General features: G+C 33.9%; 1 protein-coding gene across 5 annotated transcripts in view; it reads left to right on the plus strand.

Moving 5' to 3' along the window:
- LOC140059402 (serine/threonine-protein kinase B-raf-like) overlaps positions 1-24,303 on the plus strand; it is a 32,662-nt gene extending 8,359 nt beyond the window's left edge. Inside the window, exons 5-18 of one of the 5 annotated variants that reach the window (XM_072105304.1) lie at positions 2,786-2,842; positions 3,428-3,588; positions 7,508-7,610; positions 12,148-12,178; positions 12,811-12,975; positions 13,417-13,535; positions 14,066-14,180; positions 14,709-14,793; positions 14,909-15,085; positions 16,034-16,080; positions 16,523-16,641; positions 17,087-17,218; positions 17,578-17,712; positions 18,547-24,303. In XM_072105304.1, the coding sequence (XP_071961405.1) occupies positions 2,786-2,842; positions 3,428-3,588; positions 7,508-7,610; positions 12,148-12,178; positions 12,811-12,975; positions 13,417-13,535; positions 14,066-14,180; positions 14,709-14,793; positions 14,909-15,085; positions 16,034-16,080; positions 16,523-16,641; positions 17,087-17,218; positions 17,578-17,712; positions 18,547-18,732 (1,632 nt within the window). In that variant the 3' untranslated portion in view covers positions 18,733-24,303. Of the gene's footprint in view, positions 1-2,785; positions 2,843-3,427; positions 3,589-7,507; positions 7,611-7,659; positions 7,865-12,147; positions 12,179-12,810; positions 12,976-13,416; positions 13,536-14,065; positions 14,181-14,708; positions 14,794-14,908; positions 15,086-16,033; positions 16,081-16,522; positions 16,642-17,086; positions 17,219-17,577; positions 17,713-18,546 lie in introns of all 5 variants that reach the window. The other 4 variants (XM_072105301.1, XM_072105302.1, XM_072105306.1 and 1 more) reach the window with 4 other exon arrangements.
- Positions 24,304-26,014: the final 1,711 nt, after the last annotated feature.

Genomic DNA, 26,014 nt, shown 5'->3' on the forward strand with positions numbered 1-26,014 from the left:
TTATTACCGTACATAGCTTATCATTAATTTCCATGCATAATGCTCAATTTAATGCAATTAGTAGAGTGTAATCACATTAATACGATGTGCAGCCTTTATGTTTAACATTGTAATGTATGCATTTTTCAATTAAATTATACAATAAATTTGAAATTAAGCTTATTCAATTTAAAATAGTAATTATGAAATGACATGCAATAAAAAAAAAAACAGTTTTGTTGATAGATTATGTTAACTGTATCAAAAAAACAAAAACAAAGATTGAATTCACTATAACAGCACATATTCTTGCGATTCTCCCAACAATATTATTGTGCATTGACGAGGTCTGTACTTTGACACTGAATTAAATTGCAAAGTGCATTGCATTTAAGCTTTGGGCTGACCTTGGAAAAATATCTAGATCTAGTTTTACCAGGTCAGTTCAAACCAGGTTCAATCTGTCTATATTATTAGATCTCTGTGCTATTTTGATACAGATCAGATTCCTACTTGTTATTTCTACTACTATTTTTTTTACACTGTATATTTTAATTGCAAATTCAATTTTTGCACTCGCGTTTTTCTTTCTCTCCTATTCTCGCTATTTCTTCTTTCCTTGTCATTCTGCCAGCTGCCTTGCTAGCATCCGACCTTGAAATTAGAGCTTAATCAACCAATAGAATTACCTAAACAATAGCTGATCTGTTTCTGGCTGACTGACTGCTATTGTAAAATGTCTTTAGAATGTTAACTATTATTATAGTACTGTTCCTTTTTGTTCCTTTTCTTCATACAACCTTTATAAACATTAGCAATGTTGAAAGGAGAGAGTATAGAGTTAATTTTCTTAATCTGCCTTAACACCTGTACAATATAAGATCATAACTTGTCAATGTTGTAGAAACCAGGCAAGCCTGGTCAAAACTTAGTTTTGTCCGAAAAAATGAGTGAAACTGTATAGTATGCAGTTACATAATTTGCAATAAAATAATAATAATGACATTGCTCAATATATTTGACAAAAAGACCAAATAAAAAGCTTTCGCTTATCTAAATTTGGCCTTGTAATAATACAAATTAATTATGTAACAACAGACAGTAGATACTAAATGAATACAATACAATTAAAACAAAAATAAAAAAATAAATAAAAATATAAGATGTCACTGAATAGCAATATAACTAGCTACAGTAGGCATAGTGTAATATAGAAAGTCCAGAGTTTACACACCGGGGAACATATGTACAGTGTTCTTGGTTTATCTTCAGACTCGCATCTTTAAGCTAACCACTTGGACGCAATGCAAGAAAGTACTGCACAAGTCCACTGTAAGTTAGTAATTTGACCAATCACAAATAAACATACAGCGGAGGCCAGGTTAATAATAACTATAATGTATTCGTTTATATAGGGTTTATATAAGATATTCAAATGACGCTTTCCCCATATTACTCTGGTTATTTTTATCAAACACGTATAGAAAAATAACTAATGTTGTAGCCAGTAATAATAAAATAAGCACATTTGGTGCTGTGACCTAATCAGATACCCATTTGTACACCTGGGTGTAGAGAGCCAAATTGTCATTCCTAAGGACACAGGCATTGTGATGAACATGTATTGGATCTGCCAGCACACTATATGCCAAACGGTCTCAGTCTCACTCAGTCATATGGTTTAAAAATGCTATCCCTTGATGCATCAGTTTTTGTCAGCCAATGAATAGGCATGACCACGATCAGTGATTTTTACCCCAGCCAATGAAATTCAACATACATTATTATTATTTAATGGTATTATAATATAAGGACCATGATCAGTTATATTGACTTCTTTGAATTTCATAATCTGTCTAAACAGACTAGCCTTTCTTTTTGAATGCCTTATGTGTAAACAGAGCCTTTCTTTTTGAATGCCTTATGTCTAAACAGAGCCTTTCTTTTTGAATGCCTTATGTCTAAACAGAGCCTTACATTCCTTTTTAGCCTGTCTGCTGAGTTTATTCAACTTCAATTTGTTTTGCCTACTTTTAGATGACATTTGAATTTGCAGCATTGATGAATCACTACGGAAACATCGCGAGTATTTCACTTTCACTAGTGTTAACAATTTAATTAGGAGAAATTAAACAAATTATGGAATTAATAATTATGATTGTATCGCCAAAATACTGTATCATGATAACTGTATTTTACCATACAAAATGATAGTCTGTAAAGACAATAGCTATATTAAACAACATCATCATGATAGATTTTATATCCCCTGCTCTAACATCCAGGCACTTTTTGTTGCGTTGATTCCTGCTAACTCAGCAGTTGTATTTATCTAGCTGATTGCACACCTTGGAACTATTACACCAAAGGGTGTAGCCTAACAAAAGAACTTGGTGTGCGTAAATGTGTAGAGAGGTAACAATGGGACACGAAAGACCAGAGCCTCGCATTCCCTCCTCTAACCACATTTTGCAATGGGAAATTATATAATAATTCACTAAAATTTATTGATATTTTTTTCAATCTAGTCTTTTTTTAAAGATTTAATTGGTGGCTATTTTTTAAAACTGAAAATAATTGTTAATGTTAAATTGTTCATTTTAAACTCTTGATTCAATATTATTATTATATTGTTTTTGCGCATTGCACAATGTTTTTTAAGGGTGCAATGTTTTTTTCTTCCCATACATAAAATGTTTATAATATTACTTTGTTGTTGTACAATGACATAGAACTTGCTTTTTGAAAAAAAAGAGAAAAAAACCAAATTCAATTTAATTACCATGAAGAATTTGTTTTCTTGTAGCTTTTTGTCGAGAAACTTGAGCAGTTTCCAGCAACTAGAAGCATATCACATAATTACGTAAGTAATTGAACAATGATAACATTTATGGTGTTAAATAATATTTGAAATACATAGAATTTTGTCCATAAACTATAAAAATATTAAAGGCAACGAAGGAACCAAGTGTAACAATGTGGATTTTGTGTGGTATGCTGTACAGTACCTCAAAGGTCAAAGGGCACGAATTTTTTTCTCGTTGGATTAAAAATAATGAAGATTTGACATTTCGCTCTTTTTTGGCAATGTCCGCGTTTTATAAATGATGGCAAACAGTAGATAGATTTATTCTTGATGACCTATTCAGTATAAGACAGAGCACAGTATACAGGACTAATATATGATCAGTATTAAAAGACGTTTCCTCTACTCTTTTTATGAAAAGTGCATCAAGTTGTTTATTGTTCACATAGGCAATGTCTATTTACACAGAACCAACAGCTTTATGTTTCATCCAAAGGACAAGGCAATGAGAGTATCGTGCCTAAGCATACTAGCATCATCATCATCATCAATTTAGATGTTTAAACACAGAGTACTACTATGACATCAATATGCGCTGTTATATTCACTTAATAAACATCTGTTTTAATTTTTAACCAACAGGTTAGGAAGACTTTTTACACACTTGCATTTTGTGATGCATGTCAAAAGTTACTATTCCATGGATTCAAGTGTTTGACCTGTAGCTACAAGTTCCATCAAAGATGTGCAAGCAAAGTACCAACTGTGTGTGTCTCACCTGGTGCGGAAAACTTCTACAAAATGTAAGGCAAAATTAATTAACTCATTTTCTAGTGATTCGGTATTTTCCCGTCTACAGAAACAGGTCCTTTCAAAAAAATAACCGATCTTTAATACTGTTTTAAAGGCCACAATTGATTCCAGTCTCGATTGTCAAAACCAAATTTAATAACCTTTTTATGTGAAGTGGTTTTTAGCTGTAATTCTGCCGCACGTAAACAATCCGCGGGAAACAAAAAATGTACATTAACGTAACTGCTAAACGCTGCTGTTATGCAATTGAGTAGAATATTGACGTCATTCGTTAAAGTTAAGGTTTACATGCTCATGCAAAAACAATCAACCATGAATGATTTCCAAATAAGAAACTAGTTTTGTTTTCAGTAAAAATTAGGCTGCCGCAAGAAGTTTATCAGGGTTCCCACCAACATGTCATTAGTGGTGGTTGCCAAAACTAGACTTGACTCTGATGTCAATGCGGCCCACGTCTCGTCTGCGTACATCCGGATAAATTTGGCTAACCAGTGCAGAGGACGGCTACAAAATTTGTCATCTCCTAGCCTAGATAGGATTTTAAGGCGGCGGCAATTTTAATATAGTGATGTGATGACAATGGTGTTTATTAACCCTACGAACCACCCTACGATCGATGAGTAGATAATTATAATAACAATACTGTACATCGTAGTAGGTACTAACAATAGGCTACTATCTACCTACACGTAAATATAGTGGTGGTCTTAATGCTGTTTCTGATTTAGGCTAATTTAAATACAAGCATGGGTATGCGAGTTTGGTGTAAGGCCAAAAAAAAATAAAAAATGTGTTGTCCACGTTTTGGGTAAATCCCAAAAATGGGTAGGTCGGTAGGTTTTTTTTTTTTTTTTTTTTTTTTTTTTAGACCAAAAAATGTGTTGTCGGCAAAAAAATAAATAATTTACACAAATGATAAAAAAAAAAGACTTTACTTTTAAAAACACTTTTCATAGCACCCTATGCTCACGCTAGCTATAAATAATGTTTCAACAAAAGTTTAAAAAAGGTTTATTAAATAAACGTATGCTTTTCTAGGCATGGACTACAGTAGGCCTCTAGGCCTAGCCCTAGCCATTTTTAAAGCCAAAAACAATCAAGATCGAAATAAACTATTTCAGTGTTATATGCTACATTACGCGAGTTAACATTATTCCAGATGAAAAATATTGAGTTTCATATTGTTTTATCCATACGTAATTACACTTGCATTAAAGATATAACATTAAAATGTAGGCCTTTATGAGCCATATTTCGCCGATTTATTATCGCGGGGAAATTCCCCACCAGGAGAGACATCAATCGATCGCGAGGATTAGGCCTCTAGGAGGCCTAGGCTAGAGGCCTAACGTGCATGCTGGAACGGGTGGACTATCGCTATATAAATAACAAGTTTGAACAAAAGAGCTTACGACAATCTTTAGGTAAATTTTTATTAAATGCAAAGGCCTACTTGCTTGGCGACTCATTTAACAAGTTCGTAATCATCGTAGTACTCTGTACAGTAAAACCAAAAAACACCGCATCAACAACCTCGTGCGATTTACGATCTGTTGTTCTTTGCAGATCAACATTGGTAGAGTCCATTAATTATGAGGGTGTTAAAAAATGTGATAACTATTAAAAACGTGTCTCAACCACTGTGTAATCAAAGCGTTTATTTAGTTACAACTTCGTTCCCCCCAAAATTGATAATCGCGTATTCCGGTTATCACATGTTTGAGTCACTGTTGGTTGCAAACTTCTTTTTTACACGGCGGAGGTGAAATTTGGCGAATAAGACAATATATTTTCACTATTTGGTTTCACGATTGCCGACCTTCATTTTTGTCACTTTAGGGTCGGTCGGGCGTGGCCAACACAATACATTTTTTTTTTGGCCTAATGGTTATGTAACAAGCCTTTCAACAATTAACAATAGCTTCAGTTGACTAACAATAGAACAGCAACGCGAAAATCCAACGAGTGAATTTGAAAAGAAATAGTTTTTTTTTTAAACTACTCGCATCAAAAAACGTGCACATTAAATAAAATTATGTTTTAAAATTACAAATCAGAAATTATAACTCTTGCCTCTTGTACAAAAATGAAGTTTTTTGGACAAGTAGTTTTCGAGAAAATGCAATTAGAGTTTACTTGTTACTTTAAGACTGCTCGCCGGCTTTTGAAAAATTTTGTCCTATCTTTTAACACTAGCAGGTCTGAAAAGTATACTAAAAAGTGGTCCAGAATTGGGACTGTGGTCCGAAATGGTCCCAAAATTTAATGGAACATGGTCCTTGACCACATATCTTTCTGTACATTCATTTTTGTAAAGACCTTAAGACTTTTTGAGTAATCCTGCTAACAAACAAACAAACAGAAAGACAAACAAACACACGAGATCGATTACATATACCTCCTTGGCGGAGGTAAATTACTAAACCTAAATTAAGGTTTTTGGAATTCTTTGTGGGATTTGATTCATTTATTTTTATCTAATTTTTGTTATGGAAAAATATCTATTTACGAATTTTTGTTTTACTTTACTAAATTTTACACTTGATTAAATGTACCTGGCTATTGAAAAACACCATGCCTGGATTATTCAGTTTATTTTTAGGCACTTATTACGTCAATGTTTTTATCACACTGTGAAATTCACAACAGCTTTTTGAAGGTTTAAAACACTTTACTCAAATGCAAATCACAAACATTAATCCTGGTTACTGTAGCGCAGTAATATCCAGTCTACATCTATATTTACTATAGCATAGTGATACAGTACCTAATAAATATTCAAGTTAGAGCATAGTGGTACCCAATCTCTAGGTTACTATAGCATAGTGGTACCCAATTTCTAGGTTACTATAGCATAGTGGTTCCCAAAAAATATCTAGTTTTACTATAGCACAGTAATACCAAATATCCAGGTTACTATAGCATATTGGTACCCACTAAATACCCAGGTTACTAGCATAGTGGTTCCCAAAAAATATCTACGTTTACTATAGCACAGTAATACCAAATATCCAGGTTACTATAGCATAGTAGTACCCAATAAATACCCAGGTTACTAGCATAGTGATACACAATAAATACATAGGGGTGGGTCTATAGCATAGTGGTGCCAAATAAATACCCAGGTTACTATAGCATAGTGGTGCCAAATAATACCTAGGTTAACATAGCATAGGTTACCCTATAAATACCCAGGTTACCCTATAAATACCCAGGTTACTATAGCATAGTGGTACCCAATAGATACACAGGGTACTATACTGTAGCATAGTGGTGCCAAATAAATGCCCAGGTTAATATAGCATAGAGGCACCCGATAAAAACCCAGGGTACTATTGCATAATGCCGCTACCCAATCTCAAAGTTACTATAGCATAGTGGTAACCAATTTAACATAGTGATACTCAATCTCCAAGTTGCTATAGCACAGTGGTATCCACCTATATCCAACTATAGTGTAGTGTTGTTTTAATATCCAGGCTACTATACCATGTTATTTGTTACCCAATTGATATCAATTTTCTACTATAGCACACATGCACCAAATACAGTGGCCTCTCCTGGTTACTAGAAAATTGATTACCAAATTAATAAGGTAATATAAGATAGGACAGTGGTACCTAATCCATGTTTTTAGTCGCGTGGACGCAACTCTATAGTTCACTATGTCGGTCGGTCTGTCTGTCGGTCCGGTATCACTATGCGTTTTAGCACGCGACTTATGGCTGTTGGCCTGTTCTACAGCACAGTAGTGTCCAACCTACAGTATACATCTAGACTAAATTGATTAACAGTGCCTACTCTACTATGCTATTATAGCACAGTTGTACACAAACATACCTTTTTTTCTTTTCATAGTTATGGTTATGATTATTTATTCTATTTTGACAAGATTTGGTTGATTTTCAGGATTCTAGCATTACCACCTGATGAAGCGTATGTGAAATGGGACTATCCTATAAGTCATGGTGGCGCTGTTGAAAAGACGCTTGCTAAAAGCTCAAGTCTTACAGTACGTATATTAACACCTACTACCTGCACTCGGTTTTAACAGTTAACAGTTATTTTCCACACAGGTCAGCCTGGATACCGAGGGAGAAATTAATTAAGCCACTGGGATTTGATTACGAGCAAGAGTTGGATCTAGCCAGCTCGGTAGACCAGCAGGGTATACCCGAAAATGCAATGCATAGAGAGAGGTCCACATCTGCACCTAACGTTAGCATAAACGCAGTAAATAACCCACTAACTGCATCACTGCTATCGGTAAGTTCTCGGTAGCGCCCTCACTGTCTCACTCTTATCGTACTATTGTTATGCTCTTATTTTTCTAAAACTGTTTTTGTTTTGCTTTGCAAATATTCTAACTGGTGGTGGATCCAAAGATTAATGTTGGAATGATTTCAATAAACAAGTCATTGATATTTGGAATGATATCAATAAACAATTTAAACAATGACAAAGTCATTTATAATTATTTAGTGCATGATCATCATATGATATTTATTGCCCTGATTGTTTTACAAAGTAAAACTCTTAAAAAAATTGAATAATATAAAATAAATGGTACATAATAAATAAAAAAAATAGCAAATTAAATCACTAATTTACTAATATGCGTCAACATGCAGTGAGCCGATTTGGAAGGGGACAAGCTTCCTCTCACTTCCTATAATTTGAAATTTAAAAAACAGTTTTCCTGGGAAATTTTCTTGGGAAAGGGCAGCTCCTATACTTCCTTAGGCTCCTTCCCCAATATCCAATCGCACTAATAAAAGTTCTGAAATGCTCAAGTGTTTGACTTAAAATTAATAAATATTTAAAGATTTCTCTTATTAGTTGTATTCACTTTTTCATTAATAATTATTAATACTGTATTGAATATGGCTACTCAATCACTAGGACTTTTTACAGGAAAAGATAACAGATAATAAAAGAAAGTATATTTTGTCATTTATGTCATAATCTTGGATCCATCACTACTCTATTTAAAATAACAGCCATCTTTATTTATATCTAATTATAAATGGCTGTGATTAGTTTTGTTTGATATTGTGATGATTGTTGTGGTTGTGAGTTGACATATTTATTTTGTATTAATTATCGTAGATTTCTACCTGTTTTTTTTTTACTTGTATTGTGAACAAGTTATCAATGTCATGTTGTGACTTTGGTGTTGGTTTAGCATTATACAATGGTCCGGTTTGCTATGGAGCGCTACCCCCTTGGATTCTCCGCTGTTTATTATGGCCTTATTAGGTATGTTAGGTTTTCCATACTTAGTTGTTAGTATCTTTTACCACATGTCCCTTCCCAGCCTGAACTAGCATTTACTCATTTGAATCATCATTGTATCTTATCTTAATGAAATGAAGTTGAGGAACTTTTACTGTTCTGTACTGTACAGCTTACAGGCTAAAGTACTGTTGTAGCCTATTTTTTATTGGACATTATATGCCAGACTAAAACCAGTTCTGAGTATTTTTAATAAATATATTATTGAATTTCCTCTATATTTGCTAAAATTGATATTCTTTTTTTTTGGAAAAAAAGACAACCCAAAACTACCTGAATAAAAACAATAGAGAGTTAGATAAATAAGTTTTTGCACACTCTAACCAATAATCGCTCTGATGGGAGAAGTCTTGTTAGGTGCTTTAGGCTTTAGCATTCGTAATTGATGTTTTGTTAGGCTGACCAAACTATATTATTACCTAGTTTTATGTATTTTGAGCCCTTAAGAAGGTAGACCTGTACATGTCTTGAGGATCTTTTGCAATTGTTCCAGCAAGGTTCCAGTCGGTGCTGGCAAATCAAATCAAAAGTCAATGTTTCGTTTTTACGTCGCGCCATGCGTCTATACGCCAATTAATATGCGTGAAATGGAAACATTAATGTTCAATTTGATTTGCCGGCTCTGGACCGGAACCGTGCCAGAACAGGTGTGAAAGACGCTTATACCAAGAAAATCCAACAATATATTGAAACTATGAGCAGAAGATAGTCATCTTGATTGTTTACTTGTGCCCATGGAGAGATTCAATCAGCTGCCAGTCCTCTTGGGAATAGGATACACTAATCTTATAGGCACCCAGTTTGACATTAGGGCTCAATCAAATGGTACAACAGGCTATTTTCAGGTCAAAGTTTAATTCCATGACAGATTATTCTAAAAACTAATGCTTCGTTTGAATGGTGTATTTCATATTTTGAATTATGGAAGTGGTATTATAATTTAGGCATACATCCACTAACTTTTTATTGATAAAACTCCGCACACATTTCATTTGGTGCATTCTATCGGTTTTGATAGTACTTTTATTTTCTAATACAAAAAATTAAAATATATTTTTTTGTCATTTTACACAAACAAACTGCATATTTCAATTATAAATTTATAAATCTAATATTCATAGCACATTTTTTATTTGTTAATACTGTACTACAAATTTGCATATCACGTTGCACCTGTACAGTTATATTATGTTAATTGATAACTGCACCTTGTTTTGATTTGGTTTACTGTTAATCGCTTGTTTTTTTTTTATTTGATTGAATCTTTTCGTTTTGTAGTGCACTTTGTTTGATGGACCCATAGACTGTGCCAAAGTTATTTTATGGTTTTTTTTCATGTCAATATTATTATTATTATACTGCAGTTACTGCAGTAATTACATTTTGTTACTGCATTTACATATGATTGTATTTTGTTTAAATGTAGAACTTGTAGAAAGTTTTAAAGTTTGTATGATTAGCCAAACAAATGATGCAAAATAATTTCATACAGTTAAAGAGTAAAAAAATGTAGCTACTGCAGTAACTGCAGTAGAGTAATGTTTGACATGGTCCCTTACTGTACTGATGGACATTGCACCAGGATGTGCTTTCCTATCTGATATTGTAAGATTATACAGTCAACTCTTCTAATACCAGGGTCCCCTAAAGTGCCAGATCCAGGGGTGAAATATAAATCATAACATTCAACTAATTTAAACAATACAATAAAGAACAGCTGACATTCAGAATTGTCTTGATGATCTAATTTCAGTATAACCCCTCCTTTCATCTTTATTTGAATTAATCAGTATATAAAAAATTCTGGAAAATCTTTATCAATACACTGCATAAAACATAACACACTCCTATAGGGGACATTGTCTCTTGAATCATATAGGCTCCCCCTGTTTAGGGCACACCCCAATATAATCCGAACAAGAGAGAGAGAGAGAGAGTCTCTAGACCTACAAATGCCTAAAAACAGGCATTCAAAATATTAAACCAGTCACAATTTAAAAGGTTCTAAATACCTGTTTACCATTGACATACATTTCAAAACAACTATCTAGAAATCCCAGACATTTTAGGCCTGTCCAAAAAGGTTTCCCATATTAGGAGAGTTGACTGTTTAAAAACTGCAGTAAAGTTGGAAAGTAATGCAGTAAACTACTGTAGATTAATTTTGGCATGGTTTCGTTTGTTGCATGTATTTTCACCCCTCTCTCGTACCCTCTCCTCCAATCCCTTATCATCGCAGTCTCTCGTAATCCTGTATGTGGACGCAGTTGAATGACAGTTACATGGACATTATTTTTTTTTTTTTTTGCATAGCAGTATAAAAGTGTATTTTGTTTCTTTGATAGATATTGGTGTAACATGTGATAGTGAATAGTCTATATTTATATGATAAACACTGTATTTATTAGAATGGCATTGTCCATTACAATAACTGGCAGGCATAACAATACTATTTAAATTTTCTATTTAAATTTTAAGTATTTTTCTATTATAAAATATATATTTTTTATGTGCATGATATATTTTGAACAGACATAAATAATGTATCTGGATTCACCAGTATCCAATGCGGATTGTCTAAGGCCCTGTTCACACCAATGGAGTATGTGTATTTAGGGTATGATGCCTAACCGTAGTATTAGTGGGAAAACAGTGTATGTTTAGCAAAATGTTTTATTTTAAGTTAGTCGCTGATATAATTCAGCAGTCATAACATCATAAACAATATTTATTTTTTTAAATGATGGCATTACCTAGAAAACAGAATGCTTCTGTTAAGGATGCCAACAACAAAGTAAAAATATATCACAGATATATATATATATAAAAGTGTTTCCTATGATAGCAAAAAGCATACAGAGAGACGAAACATTTTTACGATAAGCATTGCTTTACGTTTTAGTTTAGAGTTTTTCTATATAGTTTTTAATTTGACCTCGCTATCAGCGTTGTACTCTCCTATGCCAAACTCCATCATGTGTGAACATAAGGCCAGGGAGATGCTTGCATTTACAAAATTAAATAAATTGTTATTTGATATTGTTAATTTGTAGCCCACTTGTGCACTATTCTAGCTGGTGGAGGTATGCAAGCCTAAAAATAATGAACACAAGTGAACATAGTACATAATAGTTACAGTATATATTGAATATAACTGGACAGTATAATAACATACAATATATGTATATATATATTTCATTGTTGATAATTCTTAATGCATACTTATCCTTTATGCTAAACTTATTCTCCTGCAGGAATTAGAAAATGTTGGGAAACCAGTGGCAGGTTAGTAGTGATTATAATAGTCAATTCTACTAAATCACAATAAAATAATAGTTTTTTCCTTTGAAGTTAACAAATAAATGTGTACACTCAAAAGCTAGTAATAATTATATTAACAGTTTGACGCAATTTTTTGGATCTTTTTTATTCTTCATGAACGTTTTAATTTTCGTTGTGGCTAAAGATACGGTACCATGATATCCATACTTCTAAAAACTAAAGGTACAGTAATTATAGAGGGCGCTATGTAAGATAGATGTTAATCAAATAGGTTTACAGCAAGCCAGCTAGTGGGCTTGTGATGAGGCTATGGCTTAATTAAGGGGTTGCAGGTTCGATTCTCTACTCGACGGCTTTTTTATTTTTCATAGTTTTTAATTTAAGGTTTTTAATATTTAGGAACAAGTTTTATATTTAGGTACAAGTTTTAGGAATGCAATTTACCGTACTTTTAGCAAACGGAAGCGCCCTCTATAATTACCGTACCTTTAGTTTTTAGAAGTATGGATATGGTACCGTATCTTTAGCCACGGAGTTTAATTTTTGCCTTTTTTATGTATTATTTTATAATTTTATTATTAATTTTTTTTTTCTTTACGTTAGTTTGCATTTCTTTTTTTTTATGTTATACGTAGACTTCCACCATCATCATCATCACCACCATCACGTGGAACCATTACAGTTGCCAGGTTCTTATTCCAACACATCTTCTACATCATTAGTCTCAACATCTCCCTCAAGCAATTCCAGCTTAGGCAATTATCAATATTCTTTTTACCAGCCATTAGTTTCTCCGCTGGGTAAGTTTCGTTTACCAGTTTGTAATACATTTCTGATATATTCATGATTTATAAACTTTTGTTTTGAATTACGTTTTTTCAAACCCAAGCCCTAACACATTTGTTTTTCAGGTGGATTTGGCAACATTCAGTAGCAATGTTATTAGATTGTCATTGGGAATGATAAACTTTTGCATAGTGATAAATTTAGCATTAATAAAAAAAAAGTGTGTTTGGGTTTGTCTATGAATTTTCAATCTTTTCAAAACACACAATGCACAATGGCTCTTACAGACCAGGTTACTGATCTTATAAGATCTTGACCATTTATGGTAGAAAGTTACCTGTGAATGTTTCGGAAATTTTCTTCACAGAAACATGAATCAAATTTGTGCATACATATATTTGAAAAGATTGTGTATTGACTATAACAATAACGATGGTTTATTTGTTTACTTTTAGGAGCGAGTGCTCAAAGTAGGATAAGTTCAGCATCAGGCGTACAAACACCTCCACCTCATGTGAAGTGTCGGGAAAGGCGTACGAACTCGACGTCTGGGGATAGGTACAGTGGAAAAAAGGTTAGTTGCTTCTCATTGGCTAACAAATATTAATTATGCTAGTGTATGGCAAGGATTCTTTACAGACGACACGGTCAAATGCAGCATGCGAGTGTATTTCATATGACCTGCAAATAGTTACTGCTGAAATAAAATACCTAAAATAACATAAAATAAATAAAATGTATTGTTAAAAAGGTGATGCGATTTTAGGACTTTGCCAACCTGTGACTAATGATAATATCCTGGATTTCTAAAGCGCCTAATGTTGTGAAACCTCTAAGCGCTGTACATATTAACCTAGCCATTTTTTGATCAAACACAGAGTGAGCGAGAAGGCAAACATAAGTAAATTGTCTTGTCTAAAGGATACAAGCAATCCAAAGAGCCTTGGATTCAAACCCACGATCTCACAATAAGTAGTCCAGTATGCAACACACTGCGCCACACACCATTACAAATGGCCTGTGGCACTTATATATGGCCTGTTATATCAATCTGCCCACCATCTAAATGCTAACTGGCATTTATTTTTCATTTTATCCAAATAGCCAAGGGAAAGAAGAGATTCAAATGATGACTGGGAAATTCCAAGTCCGGAGTTAACGTTAGGTCCTAGGATAGGTTCAGGTTCTTTTGGAACAGTGTACCGTGGTCAGTGGCATGGTAAGGAAAAATATAATAATAATAATATTCGTTTTTATATAATGCTTATTGCACAATGCTTCTAAACGCTTCACATTATTACCCCAGTCATTTTTTTTTGGTTTAAACATGTATGGAAACACACTCCCATAATGCAGCTAGTAATCAGCACAAAGTTGTGTCTTGATCTAACTGGGTACCCATTTATACACTTGGGTAGAAAGAGGCAAACGTAAGTAAAGTATCTTGCCTAAGGATACAAGCAATGCGACAAGAGCTGGATTCGAACCTCGATCTCACGATCAGTAGTCCAACGTCCAACACACTGCGCCAGACGCCCTTATATTATTATGATATATATGATATATTTTTTCTAATCTTAATATTCTATACTTTTTCAAAATAAATCTGATACAAAGTGCATTGGAAATTATGATTCTTGTCTTGACATATAAAGATGAAAACTGAAACAAAAAGATAATAAAAACATAATTTATATAAACATAAATAAACTTTATGATGATTTACAATGTTTCTTTTGACATGCAGGTGCTGTGGCGGTTAAGAAATTAAATGTAACGCATCCTACCCCATCTCAACTACAAGCATTCAAAAATGAAGTGGCGGTTTTAAGGTAATTTGAACAAAAGAACAAATTACACAGATTCATTACAGTTAAAATGTCATAAATGATGTTGCTTGCTCCTGATAAGATTGCTAAAATGTTTAAATAAATATTATTATTACAGGAAAACACGTCACGCCAATATTTTATTATTTATGGGATGTCTGTCTGAACCGGACCTAGCTATTGTGACACAATGGTGTGAGGGCTCTAGTCTGTATAAGCATCTTCATGTACATGAACGCAAGTTTGAAATGTACGAGCTGATTGATATTGCACGACAGATAGCACAAGGCATGGAGTAAGTATTTGAGTATTATTAAGGCCCATTTACACTTGGACGATAACGATGGACGATAAATATATAAACATGCATTTTTTTTAAAAAGTATAACATCCACAGTGCCATGAGCAATGACCATTTGAATGAGGCTGTGTAAATAGAAATTATAATTATCATAAATGCGGCCAGTCTGCAATGAATTAAGCCAAAGAACTTATAACACAAGAATCTCCTGTTCTTCAATTTGCATTCAAAACACAGTATCGGAAGTACAGGGTTAAAAGGTCAAACTGGGCGACGCCATTTCACTGCATGGAGCAGCACCCCCTCCAAACTAGGAAGTCAATTACTCTACCCCCCCCTAGAGTATTAGCAGATCCCCTCTATGATTTTGACTTTCTAATTTGATGCGAGCGCGCTTCTCCATGGCTCACAATGGCGCCACCCATTAGCTCTATTCTATCGCTCAATGCCTTTCGAAATTGTTACGCGCTTCGGACGAACAGGAGATTCTTGTGTTATAAGTTCTTTGATTAAGCCTGTTAGAAATCTCTTATGCTCATTTACAAGTATCCTGAATTCGGCATTGCCTTTCTTTTCAAGACAATTCTGTTTTCAAAAGTTAATTAACAGAGCAGCGTGACGCCAATGCCAAATTGCATTTCGCGTACTCTAACATAGACGTTTCACTTTTCAGATGTGGATGGAGTATACCCACATTTAGGGCCTGCAATTATTCAATATGGAAGCAACAGATTACTAGAATAAAAACAACAATGTCTTATTAGTTGTATGGACAGAATATGTCATGAGTTGAAAGATTGACTGTCCTATTTAACTAGGCTATGCCTCATTAACAAAAGTTTCAACTCTAGAAATAATCTCTCCATACCATCAACTTGTAAACATTCATTTTTTAATGATACCACAACAACAAGCAATAATGTTTTATATTCTTTTTTTCAGCTACCTTCATGCAAAGAACATTATTCATAGGGATCTCAAGTCTAATAGTATCCTTTCACTGTTGTTTAGAGTGTTTTATTTAAATTTATAGTAAAATTTAAATTTAGAACCCCAGGCAAAAAGATGTTTTCCTGTTTCATACACTGGCACAGATAACTTCATTATTTGTTATTTTATTTGATGTCTTTAAGCAATGTGACTAAGGATTACCAATAGTAAATTAATCACTGTTCTATCAGATAAGTGGTAATTCCCCTGATACAGGGGCTATTTTGTGAACCAGTTCATCGTAAAACCCCCTACTCTTCTCGAATAATGAACTGAGCATGTGCAAAAAAACTTTTTATTTATAAACAAAATAAAACTGCTGTCAAGCTCTTTGTGTTCAGCTTGAGTTACTTTCTTTTCCAGCCAAGCTATAGTATCATAATGCCAAGGCATGAGGCTCTAAACTTTTTACTTTATATGTACCTTAACCCATGTAATCAGACATTTTTCTACACGACGATTTGACTGTAAAGATAGGTGACTTTGGTCTAGCAACTGTAAAATCCAGGTGGAGTGGATCTCACCAGTTTGAACAACCATCAGGATCAATATTGTGGATGGTAGGTTGACCTCTGTTAGCAATCGAGGTATGAGAGTAGTAGTCTAGTGATACTATTATTGTGGATCCGATATAATTGCGCAAATAATTATAATTATACCTAATTCTCAGTGCTGTATCTCATCTCCACATACGACAATCTGCCAAGTATCATAGGTTATGTAATACAGCATCTCATGTGTATCACATGTGTCATGTTGGGAAGGGTTACGTTATAGCCTATCATACAAAGCGATACATCTAAAACAATGTGTTGCTGTATTACAGAATTTTTTTATGAAACTGGAGAAATTCTATGGTGAATTTTAATTTTAACTTTTAGTATTACTTTTATAATCTTTTTCATATAATTATTAAGGTATTACTTAGTTATCGTCTTCTATAGGCTCCTATGCATACCTATGTAAAATGTAGGTATTACGTTTTTTTCTTCTTTTCAATTTTAGGCCCCTGAGGTTATCCGTATGCAAGACCCTAACCCATACACATTCCAATCTGATGTATATGCTAATGGAGTAGTGTTGTATGAGTTGGTAACAGGTCAATTACCGTATAGTCATATTAACAATAAAGATCAGGTAAAGTTTTGTTTTTTATGCTAATATTATTGCTGACTTTTAACTTGTAGTAAATGCTGTTCTATTTTTATCAACCAACCAATCTATTTCTATTAAAAAACAAGTATAACACATTAAGATGGAGGATGAACAACAAAGTCAACATTTAGCCTAAAGACACCTTTACATATACAAATGCAATAGTACAAATAATTTCATAAGGTGAAACATTTCATGAAATTATTTGTTTTATATAACACACCTACATTTAATCAGAGACTAAGCATTTGAGAAGGCAGCAGAGTAGAACAATCATAGAGGGCTAAAGGTTGATTTTTCTTATAATTTATATTAATCTATTTTGATTGACTTGTTTTCAGATAATTTGGATGGTAGGTCGTGGTTATCTACACCCAGAACCTAACAAAGCTAAAGGGAATACACCTAAAGCATTAAAAAGGTTAATATCGGATAGCTGTAAATACAATAGAGATGAAAGACCTTTATTTCCACAGGTAAGTCCACATGTTATGTTTAAAGACATTTCTTGTTGTTATCATAATTCTTATCTTCATTGTCTTATCATTATGATTATCATGGTCATCAACATTCTCATCATGATTATCAAACTTCTCATAATGGTAACCAACATTCTCATCTTAGTTATCAACATCCTCATCTTGGTTATCAACATTTTCATCATGGTTATCAACATTCTCATCATGGTTATCAACATTCTCATCATGGTTATCAACATTCTCATCATGGTTATCAACATTCTCATTATGGTTATCAACATTATAATCATGGTTATCAACATTCTAATCATGGTTATCAACATTCTAATCATGGTTATCAACATTCTCATTATGGTTATCAACATTGTAATCATGGTTATCAACATTGTAATCATGATTATCAACATTGTAATCATGTTTATCAACATTCTCATTATGGTTATCAACATTCTCATCATGGTTATCAACATCCTCATTATGGTTATCAACATTCTCATTATGGTTATCAACATTCTCATTATGGTTATCAACATCCTCATCATGGTTATCAACATTCTCATTATGGTTATCAACATTCTCATCATGGTTATCAACATTCTCATCATGGTTATCAATATTCGCGTCATGGTTATGAACATTCTCGTCACGGTTATCAACATTCTCGTTATGGTTATCATTCTTCACTAATATGATAAATATCATCCTTCTATTCATCATGTAATAGTTTTCATCATGCTCTTCACTATCTCTTTTATCAATTTAAAAAATGTACTGTAAATATTGTATTTTCTTCAATGCTTTTGTAAACATTGGAAATATTATTGCCCACAGATTTTAGCTTCATTGGAAAGCTTGGCACGATCGTTGCCCAAGATACATCGCAGCGCATCGGAACCTACAATTAACCGCGCAAGGTTAGCGTCGGATGACTTTGCTTACTGCCCGTCACCTAAGACTCCGATTCAAAGCCAATTTGGTGCTTTTCCATTATTTACGATTACAACTAACCATTTATAGGACACAGCTTAAATATATTATATATACATATATTAGTGCAACAAAACCAGAGCAGTTGGACAAGATTTGTTGAGACACAGATAACTGCCAAAATGGAGTCTGGTTAAACTATCAATGTTGTACCTCGCTTATCTACTGTCATGCTTACATAGACAAGGATCCAATGCATTCATTATTGGTATGTTTTATCGATATTGCAACAACTTGATGCTTATAAATGCAACGAAAGAAGGATTTTTATTTTTGTAACCAATACCTATCGTAATAAATGAAGTTACCTTTAAGTTACGTTGTCCTATTGATGGACATTGTAACGTTATGGATTTTTGTCATGTGATCAAATGTGACTTGGGCTTGTGCGTACGTACATTCATGGCACCACCATGTGACCACTTCAAAGCCTTTACACTATCCAGTTTAAACGTATTCAACATTGTATATTTCAACTTACAGTATAACCTTTCCTCTGTGATGCCCATATTAAGGGGACGTTTTCCCAAGAGCAATGTGTTAACACTACAGTCACCTGCTATTCAGAGGTGTAATAGGAGTTCTACTGTGCCTATCCAGTTTAAACAACCAATGCAACAAGACATCTTCACAGAAAACATCAAGACATTTTAGATGAACTGGTTTTCTGATCTTTTTAAAGGACAGCTATTGTTGGAATTTTGTTAGTGGCAGTACAAGGATTTAACTTTTTTAATTTGCTTCTCATATTTCAACTACAGCATATTCAAAATTGAAACTTTTGTTAATTGTAAAGGCATACAATGGAAATAATTATTCTATTCTATAGCTATATAACCAGATTTATTTATTTAAGTTTTTAATAAATTCACCTCATTATGTAAACATTTAACATCCGAGAAAGAACATTAAATCTTTAAGCAAGTTGCTTGAATTCCTACAGGGTGTTTCATTTTTCCACAAAAAGGGACAAAATCATCATAAGCTAGGCTTATTTACTATCCTTTCACTGCTGATGTGTAGTTTGAAGGGGCACGTTGAACCCTGGATACAGGCTTGATCTTTCTTTAACTTTCTTCAAATTCTGAACCAATTTTTTTTTTTAAATTACCGATTCTAATTAATTTGGTTTGTACTTAAGTAGATTACATTTTATAAACCCATATATTGGTTACTATAAGATAATATAAACATATAGTACACAATGTGTATGATCCCCTCTTTTTCTAATATACTATTTTAAAACAGCAGTAGACTTTCTCTTGACGATTGTTGCCCCTTTTGTGGAGAAACGACACCTCCCCACCTTCTTTTTGTAATGATGCAACACATAATGTAATGACATGAACACATTATGTGAAGAGTAACAGTAACTTACTATTGATAGCATTGCAAAATGATTGTTAATGTTGATTTTTGGGGAACTACTGTACTAGTTATGGAATCGTTGCTTTAAGGATTCTTCTAACTAACACATTATGTCATTATGAGGATATTGGTGTGCCATTCAATATTATTCTCCAGAGAAGTAATTGTATTAAAGTTGAAGAGATTGTCATGGCAGAAAATAGAATAGGAATTTATGCAACAAAATGCAAGAATGGTTTATTGCAATACATGGTATTATATACTGATATGCTGTGAGCTTTACTTGTGACAAGACTAGAGTAGCAGTTGTGTAAGAAGGTGTGGCATTGGAACGTGGTGATCATTGAGAGGAAGAGATCATAGTATTAAGAAAAATGCGTAAGAACATAATTTATACCAATATGAGAGATCACATTTAAAGATGAAATATAATTCATAAAGTCACAGTTAAACAGTTGCCATTGGAGAATAAATTTATTGAAAGGAAGAAAGCGTTAACAGAGTTGCCATTGGAAAATATAGCTATTGAAAGGAAGAAGTCACAGTATTAACAGAGCTGCCATTTGAGAATAAAGTTATTGAAAGACAGAAAGGTTTAACAAAGTTGCCATTGGAAAATAGAGTTATTGAAGGAAGAAAGCGTTTAACAGAGCTGACATTGGAAAATAGAGTTATTGAAAGGAAGAAAGCGTTTAACAGAGTTGCCATTGGAAAATAGAGTTATTGAAAGGAAGAAATCCCTGTAACAGAGCTGCCATTGGAAAATAAAGTTATTGGAAAAAGAAATTGCACAAACGCTATTGAAAAGTTCCAGAATTGTAATTTAAAAAGATTGTTATAACAGAGATTCCGCTGGAGGACATGGTTATTTAAAGGAAAAAATTGCAGTAACATAGATGTCATTGAAAATATAGTTTTTTGAAAAAGAGATTGCAATAATACAGATGTCATTGAAAGTTTCATTATTATTATTAGAGAATGTGCCATTCTGAAGGTATTACTTATAAGCAGAGGTTGTCGTAACAGAGTTGAAAAAACAATGAATGCTCTGAAGTATGAAAACATCGTTTGATAGAGAAAATGGCAAATGTGCTGATGTCATACTCTTGTTTAGATATACATTAATAGAAAAAAGAATATTCACTACTGTTGACTGACAGTGTGTAATAGCTGGGTTGGAAATAAGTTCCATTCAAGTAGACAATTCACCATTTGAAATGAATAGCTGGAAGTGGCTGTTGCCACAAGAGAAGGAAAAGTTTTTAAAAAATAATTTCATGTGAGAGGAAAGGTTATTGCATTATTACATTAAGTTGTATGCTTTTAAATTTCCAATGTTTGTAAAATGGGAAGCAGTTTCTTCTATGTTACACCGACTCTGGTAAAATATTTTCGTTTTATGTTCAATACTGATCTATTGTTGGTCTGCAGTTGGTTGTGCAAACTGTTAATAAGAAAATAAGAACTTTTCGAAGACTTCTCATCTAAGTGTTACAGTCGTATGCACATGTTTTTTTAACGCATTGGTGTTGTGATAGCTTCCCATACTTTTGTGGAAACGCCAAGTTTTGAAATTACGAGTATTTGTTTGTTTAAACATACATTAAGCTCTGTTTATGTTTTGGGAGAAAAGAAAAGCCCATATAACAATCTTGACTACGAGCTTGGACGTACGCTCCTAGCAGCAAGATAGCGGAAATTAACGAAGACTGCCATATGTAAATTATTCTAATGTATTTATATGAATTCATAAACGTCACTTCCTCTGCTTTGTCCCATGACGTCACAACAAAGTGAAGGTAAGCTGTGCACATAGATTGTCAAATACAGTTAGTTGTCAGTGTTGTTGTAATTTCCGACCCCCGGCTTGTAATCCTGTTCGGTGGATGCTATTGTAATTTTATATTTACTATAAAGAGTGTTCTCAATTTATACTTAACACATATTTGTCATAATTTATTGCAGACCTTATTGTTTTCTTTTCTCACGAGTATGTCATATTTAGATAGAATTTGGTATTAGACGCATATAATGTGCATAGTGAACTGCTAATATAGAATAAATGTTATGTTATTTCGGTTTTAATTCGGTATGTATAGTTGAGTACAATAATTTGCATAAATATTTTTAAATATATGTCGTTTTGATGTATTAACGAGAAATGACGTTTAAAACTTAACATTTTTGTATTAATTCATAGATATTATCTGCAAATACGAATGTATTGACTGTAAATATATATAGATTAATCTCTACGAGAGAAAAAGCGCCGCTGGTGGCCCTTTGCAAAGACGAATAGATAGTTCGGTAGCAAGAGGTATAATAGGCCTAATGTGAACTCTTGCTTGAATGATTATACTTAGCTCGTTATATTATGCAATGCTAGGTTAAACCTTATTAAAGAGTTGGGGATTTTGAGAGGAGTAAAAAGTTTAGATAAGTCGTATGATAGGTCAAAATAATTATGAAGTAAAAAAACCCGCAGTGCAATACACATAATAATTCATATAAAATGCCGTGTGGGGAAAATACACTTCTGTTTCGTTATCATGGGTAATACAGATTAACGTTGTTGCAACTTCGTTCCCACTAAACCGTGGTTTGCACTTGGACGCATATATAATTTGACCAATCACGGCGAAATAGAACATCTGAATTCTCGCTTGTGATTGGTCAACTCCTTTTCGTTTCGTTTACTTTGCGTCCAGATAGGAACCAAGCTTTAGAACGTACACGTAACGCAAGTATTTTGACCAGTGACGCTGGATGACCATCCGAAATGTACCTTGTGATTGGTTAACTTACTTACGTTGCACGTACATACGTTCTTTAAAGAATGACTCTTTGAGTCGTGCGTTGGGATATTATGAATTTGGGTAGAAAGGAACTATGCGACATGAATAATGTTACAGATAATTATATTTTGGTAGTGATGTAAGTTTTAAAAAGGATTCAATCTGCATATTCAACAACATTTAATTCTGGCCTTAAGAATAATAATATATTAGTTATGTTGGTCACTGTGACTGTTTAGGCCACCATATAAGAACTGCTGATGAAGTGCTTTAGCTACCGTCTGTTGGTGAACTTATGTACTGCAACGAATGTATTTGGCCATTAAAAGTAATAAATGCGGTGTAAATTTCCATTTTCTAAAGCAGGTGTCTTTGAGTTTTTTGTGTTGCTACATACTGGAGATAAAGTTGGGATATGAAGAGTCAAAAATACAAACGCTTTATAAATAGATGGACTTGAACGGTATGTGCGCCCTACATTTGCTTCCATTCACACTTTCAAACACCAGTGGTGTGAAACAAGGTTGTGTACTAGCATGAACTCATTTCGGAATTTTTCTGGCTGGTTTTAGTCTCGTGAAACGCGACTCTACAGCTCACTATGTCAGTCGGATGGTCGGTAAACACTAACTCAAATTTGAGCACGCGACTGCAACCATGTATATGACCTTATTCTTTCTACACGTTCCTTGACCCAACTGGCATTTTGTCTCTATCTGGGAATCTTTTTAAACTTTTACGTTTGAAAGCATGTACTGACCCTAACTAACGTACGCGATAACCAGTGATGGTGATTGTACGGCACGGATACAGATACAGATTAGAAGCTTTAAGTGAATGAACTTCTCTACGCGGATGATACTGCAATTGTTGCGCACTCAGTATGTGATTCTATCCAGTGGAAATATACCACCACCAGCCATCAATATAAAAAAAGTTAATAACAAACTAGATGCCGAGATATTTGCCGGATTGAAAAAAAGAAAAAGCTCTCCGTTCGTCAATCTTCTGTTAAAAAAAAGTTTTCCTTATTACATATTAATCATGCTTGGCCTTGTTCATATTGGGTAAACAACTCTTTAAAGAATACCCTGGTTAGAACTGATTTCATACGAGGAAAGTTCGGGTTGTCGGCCTCCCGGGCCATGTGAGAGAGTCGATTCAGAGCACTGGACCTGAACGGACGCATGAGCCTCCTTCTCATATTGTTGTACTGTACCTGTAATTTTTATACTTTGTCTTGTGGATATTTCATTGATTTACTTCGATTATGAAGGGTGAGTTTTGAATAAAGCAATTGGAACCGGATTTATTGTGTAGTCTTTTATTTGATTATTTTGACGTAGACCAACTAGATAAGTCGGTGGGACACACCTGCTGCCGAACCCGGAGGTTCTTAACGTGACCTAATCTAAAAACGTTACATTGGTGTCAGAAGTGGGATTTAGTTGGTTCTACTGTGATTTAGGAAACAGTTAGTGTTACCTTAGAAAAATTAGGCTCACTTTAAATTGTTAAAACTAGATGGTACGCTCGCTTCGCTCGCGTACCATCTAGATCGTGCCCACAGATGGTTCTCGAATACATAATAATTTCAGCGTTAAAAAACTGACGATTTCAAATGTACAATAATGCAGGACAATAAGACACTGTGATTTATGTACTCAACTAAAATTAGCACCCTGGGAATTACTTCCGAAAGAGAAACTTGTCGCAAAATGAGACCAATTGTTTAAGTCAAATTTAAACAAACTTAATTTGTGTTTTGTATGTAACATTATGGTTGAGGGATGGGGAAGAGGATGGGTGCAAAGAGGAACAATTTTTAAATATATTCTTTATCCATCTAGTAACGAAATATTAATCGTGTTCATGTTTTACAAATAATATACCACTAAACACAGTAAAACTTTGCGATGTAATTGAAACTATCACCGTCCTAGTCGATTGAAATAGTACAGTAGGCCTACATGTAACGATACACTACGACGACATATATGTTTATATAATGTTAAACAATTTGTGAAAACCACCTCTCTATTCGGGGCAAATCATAAATTCGATTTAATCGTTAAAAAATATTAAATTATCTAACTCAACTTAATTAGTAGGCCTAATGGTTTTCAATTGTTTCTAGAGCCAATTCATACTTAAGTTGGTTCCTACCCTACCCACCCGAAGTTGTTGTTGATCCTTCGTACCACCGTAGGCCTATCCTCTACTGGCTTTACAACGCTACTCATGCCAGTGAGGGAAGGGTGATGATGTGGGTGGTTCCCGGGGTGGTTTAACTGCAATAATAAAGATGTGTACATAATATACGCCCGCGGCGACAGAACGCTAGCTCATTATTATCCGTTAAAAAAAATCTATATCCAACCTCTGCAGCACAGATTGAAAAAAAAAATGGATCGAATTTCTGTTATGAGTATACAGCACTTGCCTTTACGACGCCTGAGGGAATAGACATTGGAATGTTCCATTCATCGCAAATCAATACATTTGTATAAACGTATATTAAATCTATCAAAATAGTATTTTTTTAAAGAAAATCGGCCTGTCTTCAACATTATGATGCTGTACTCGAGCTGTTCAACCGGTTTTCAGCCATTAAAAACAATTATCGTAGGAGGAGATAGGAAAATGCGAATCATCCTCGTATTATCGTCTGCGGGTATTTTTCAAGACGGACATCCATTAGACAGTGTATACCACGATCGAAAAACACCCCTATTTGGGGCAAATCGTTGAACCTAAATTCGTTTTAATCGTCAATAACTAATTATCTAACTCAATTTAATTAGTAAACAGGGTTACATCAGGTGGTTAAAATCAGTACCGAAAGTACGAACCAACTTTACATACCATCGAGTAAAAATTCTAGAAATAAGGCGCGATTTACCGAATTTTGCCCTTACGTAAATTTATATATAGATTGTTATACTGTAATTATGAATAACACACTCAAGTCAATACAGGACGAAATAGAAAGGCTAGAACAACGAGAAATAAATACAACATTTATGTCGTGGTTAAGGCTAGAACGAGAGACACCGGTGGAACCTGATACCCGGTTATCTGATCCTGAACAGCCAAAACACACTTCATTCATGTTGGACGAGAACCGAGTCAATGAACCTGAATCAGGC

Source organism: Antedon mediterranea, chromosome 9, assembly GCF_964355755.1.
Source record: "Antedon mediterranea chromosome 9, ecAntMedi1.1, whole genome shotgun sequence".
Lineage (NCBI taxonomy): Eukaryota > Metazoa > Echinodermata > Crinoidea > Comatulida > Antedonidae > Antedon > Antedon mediterranea.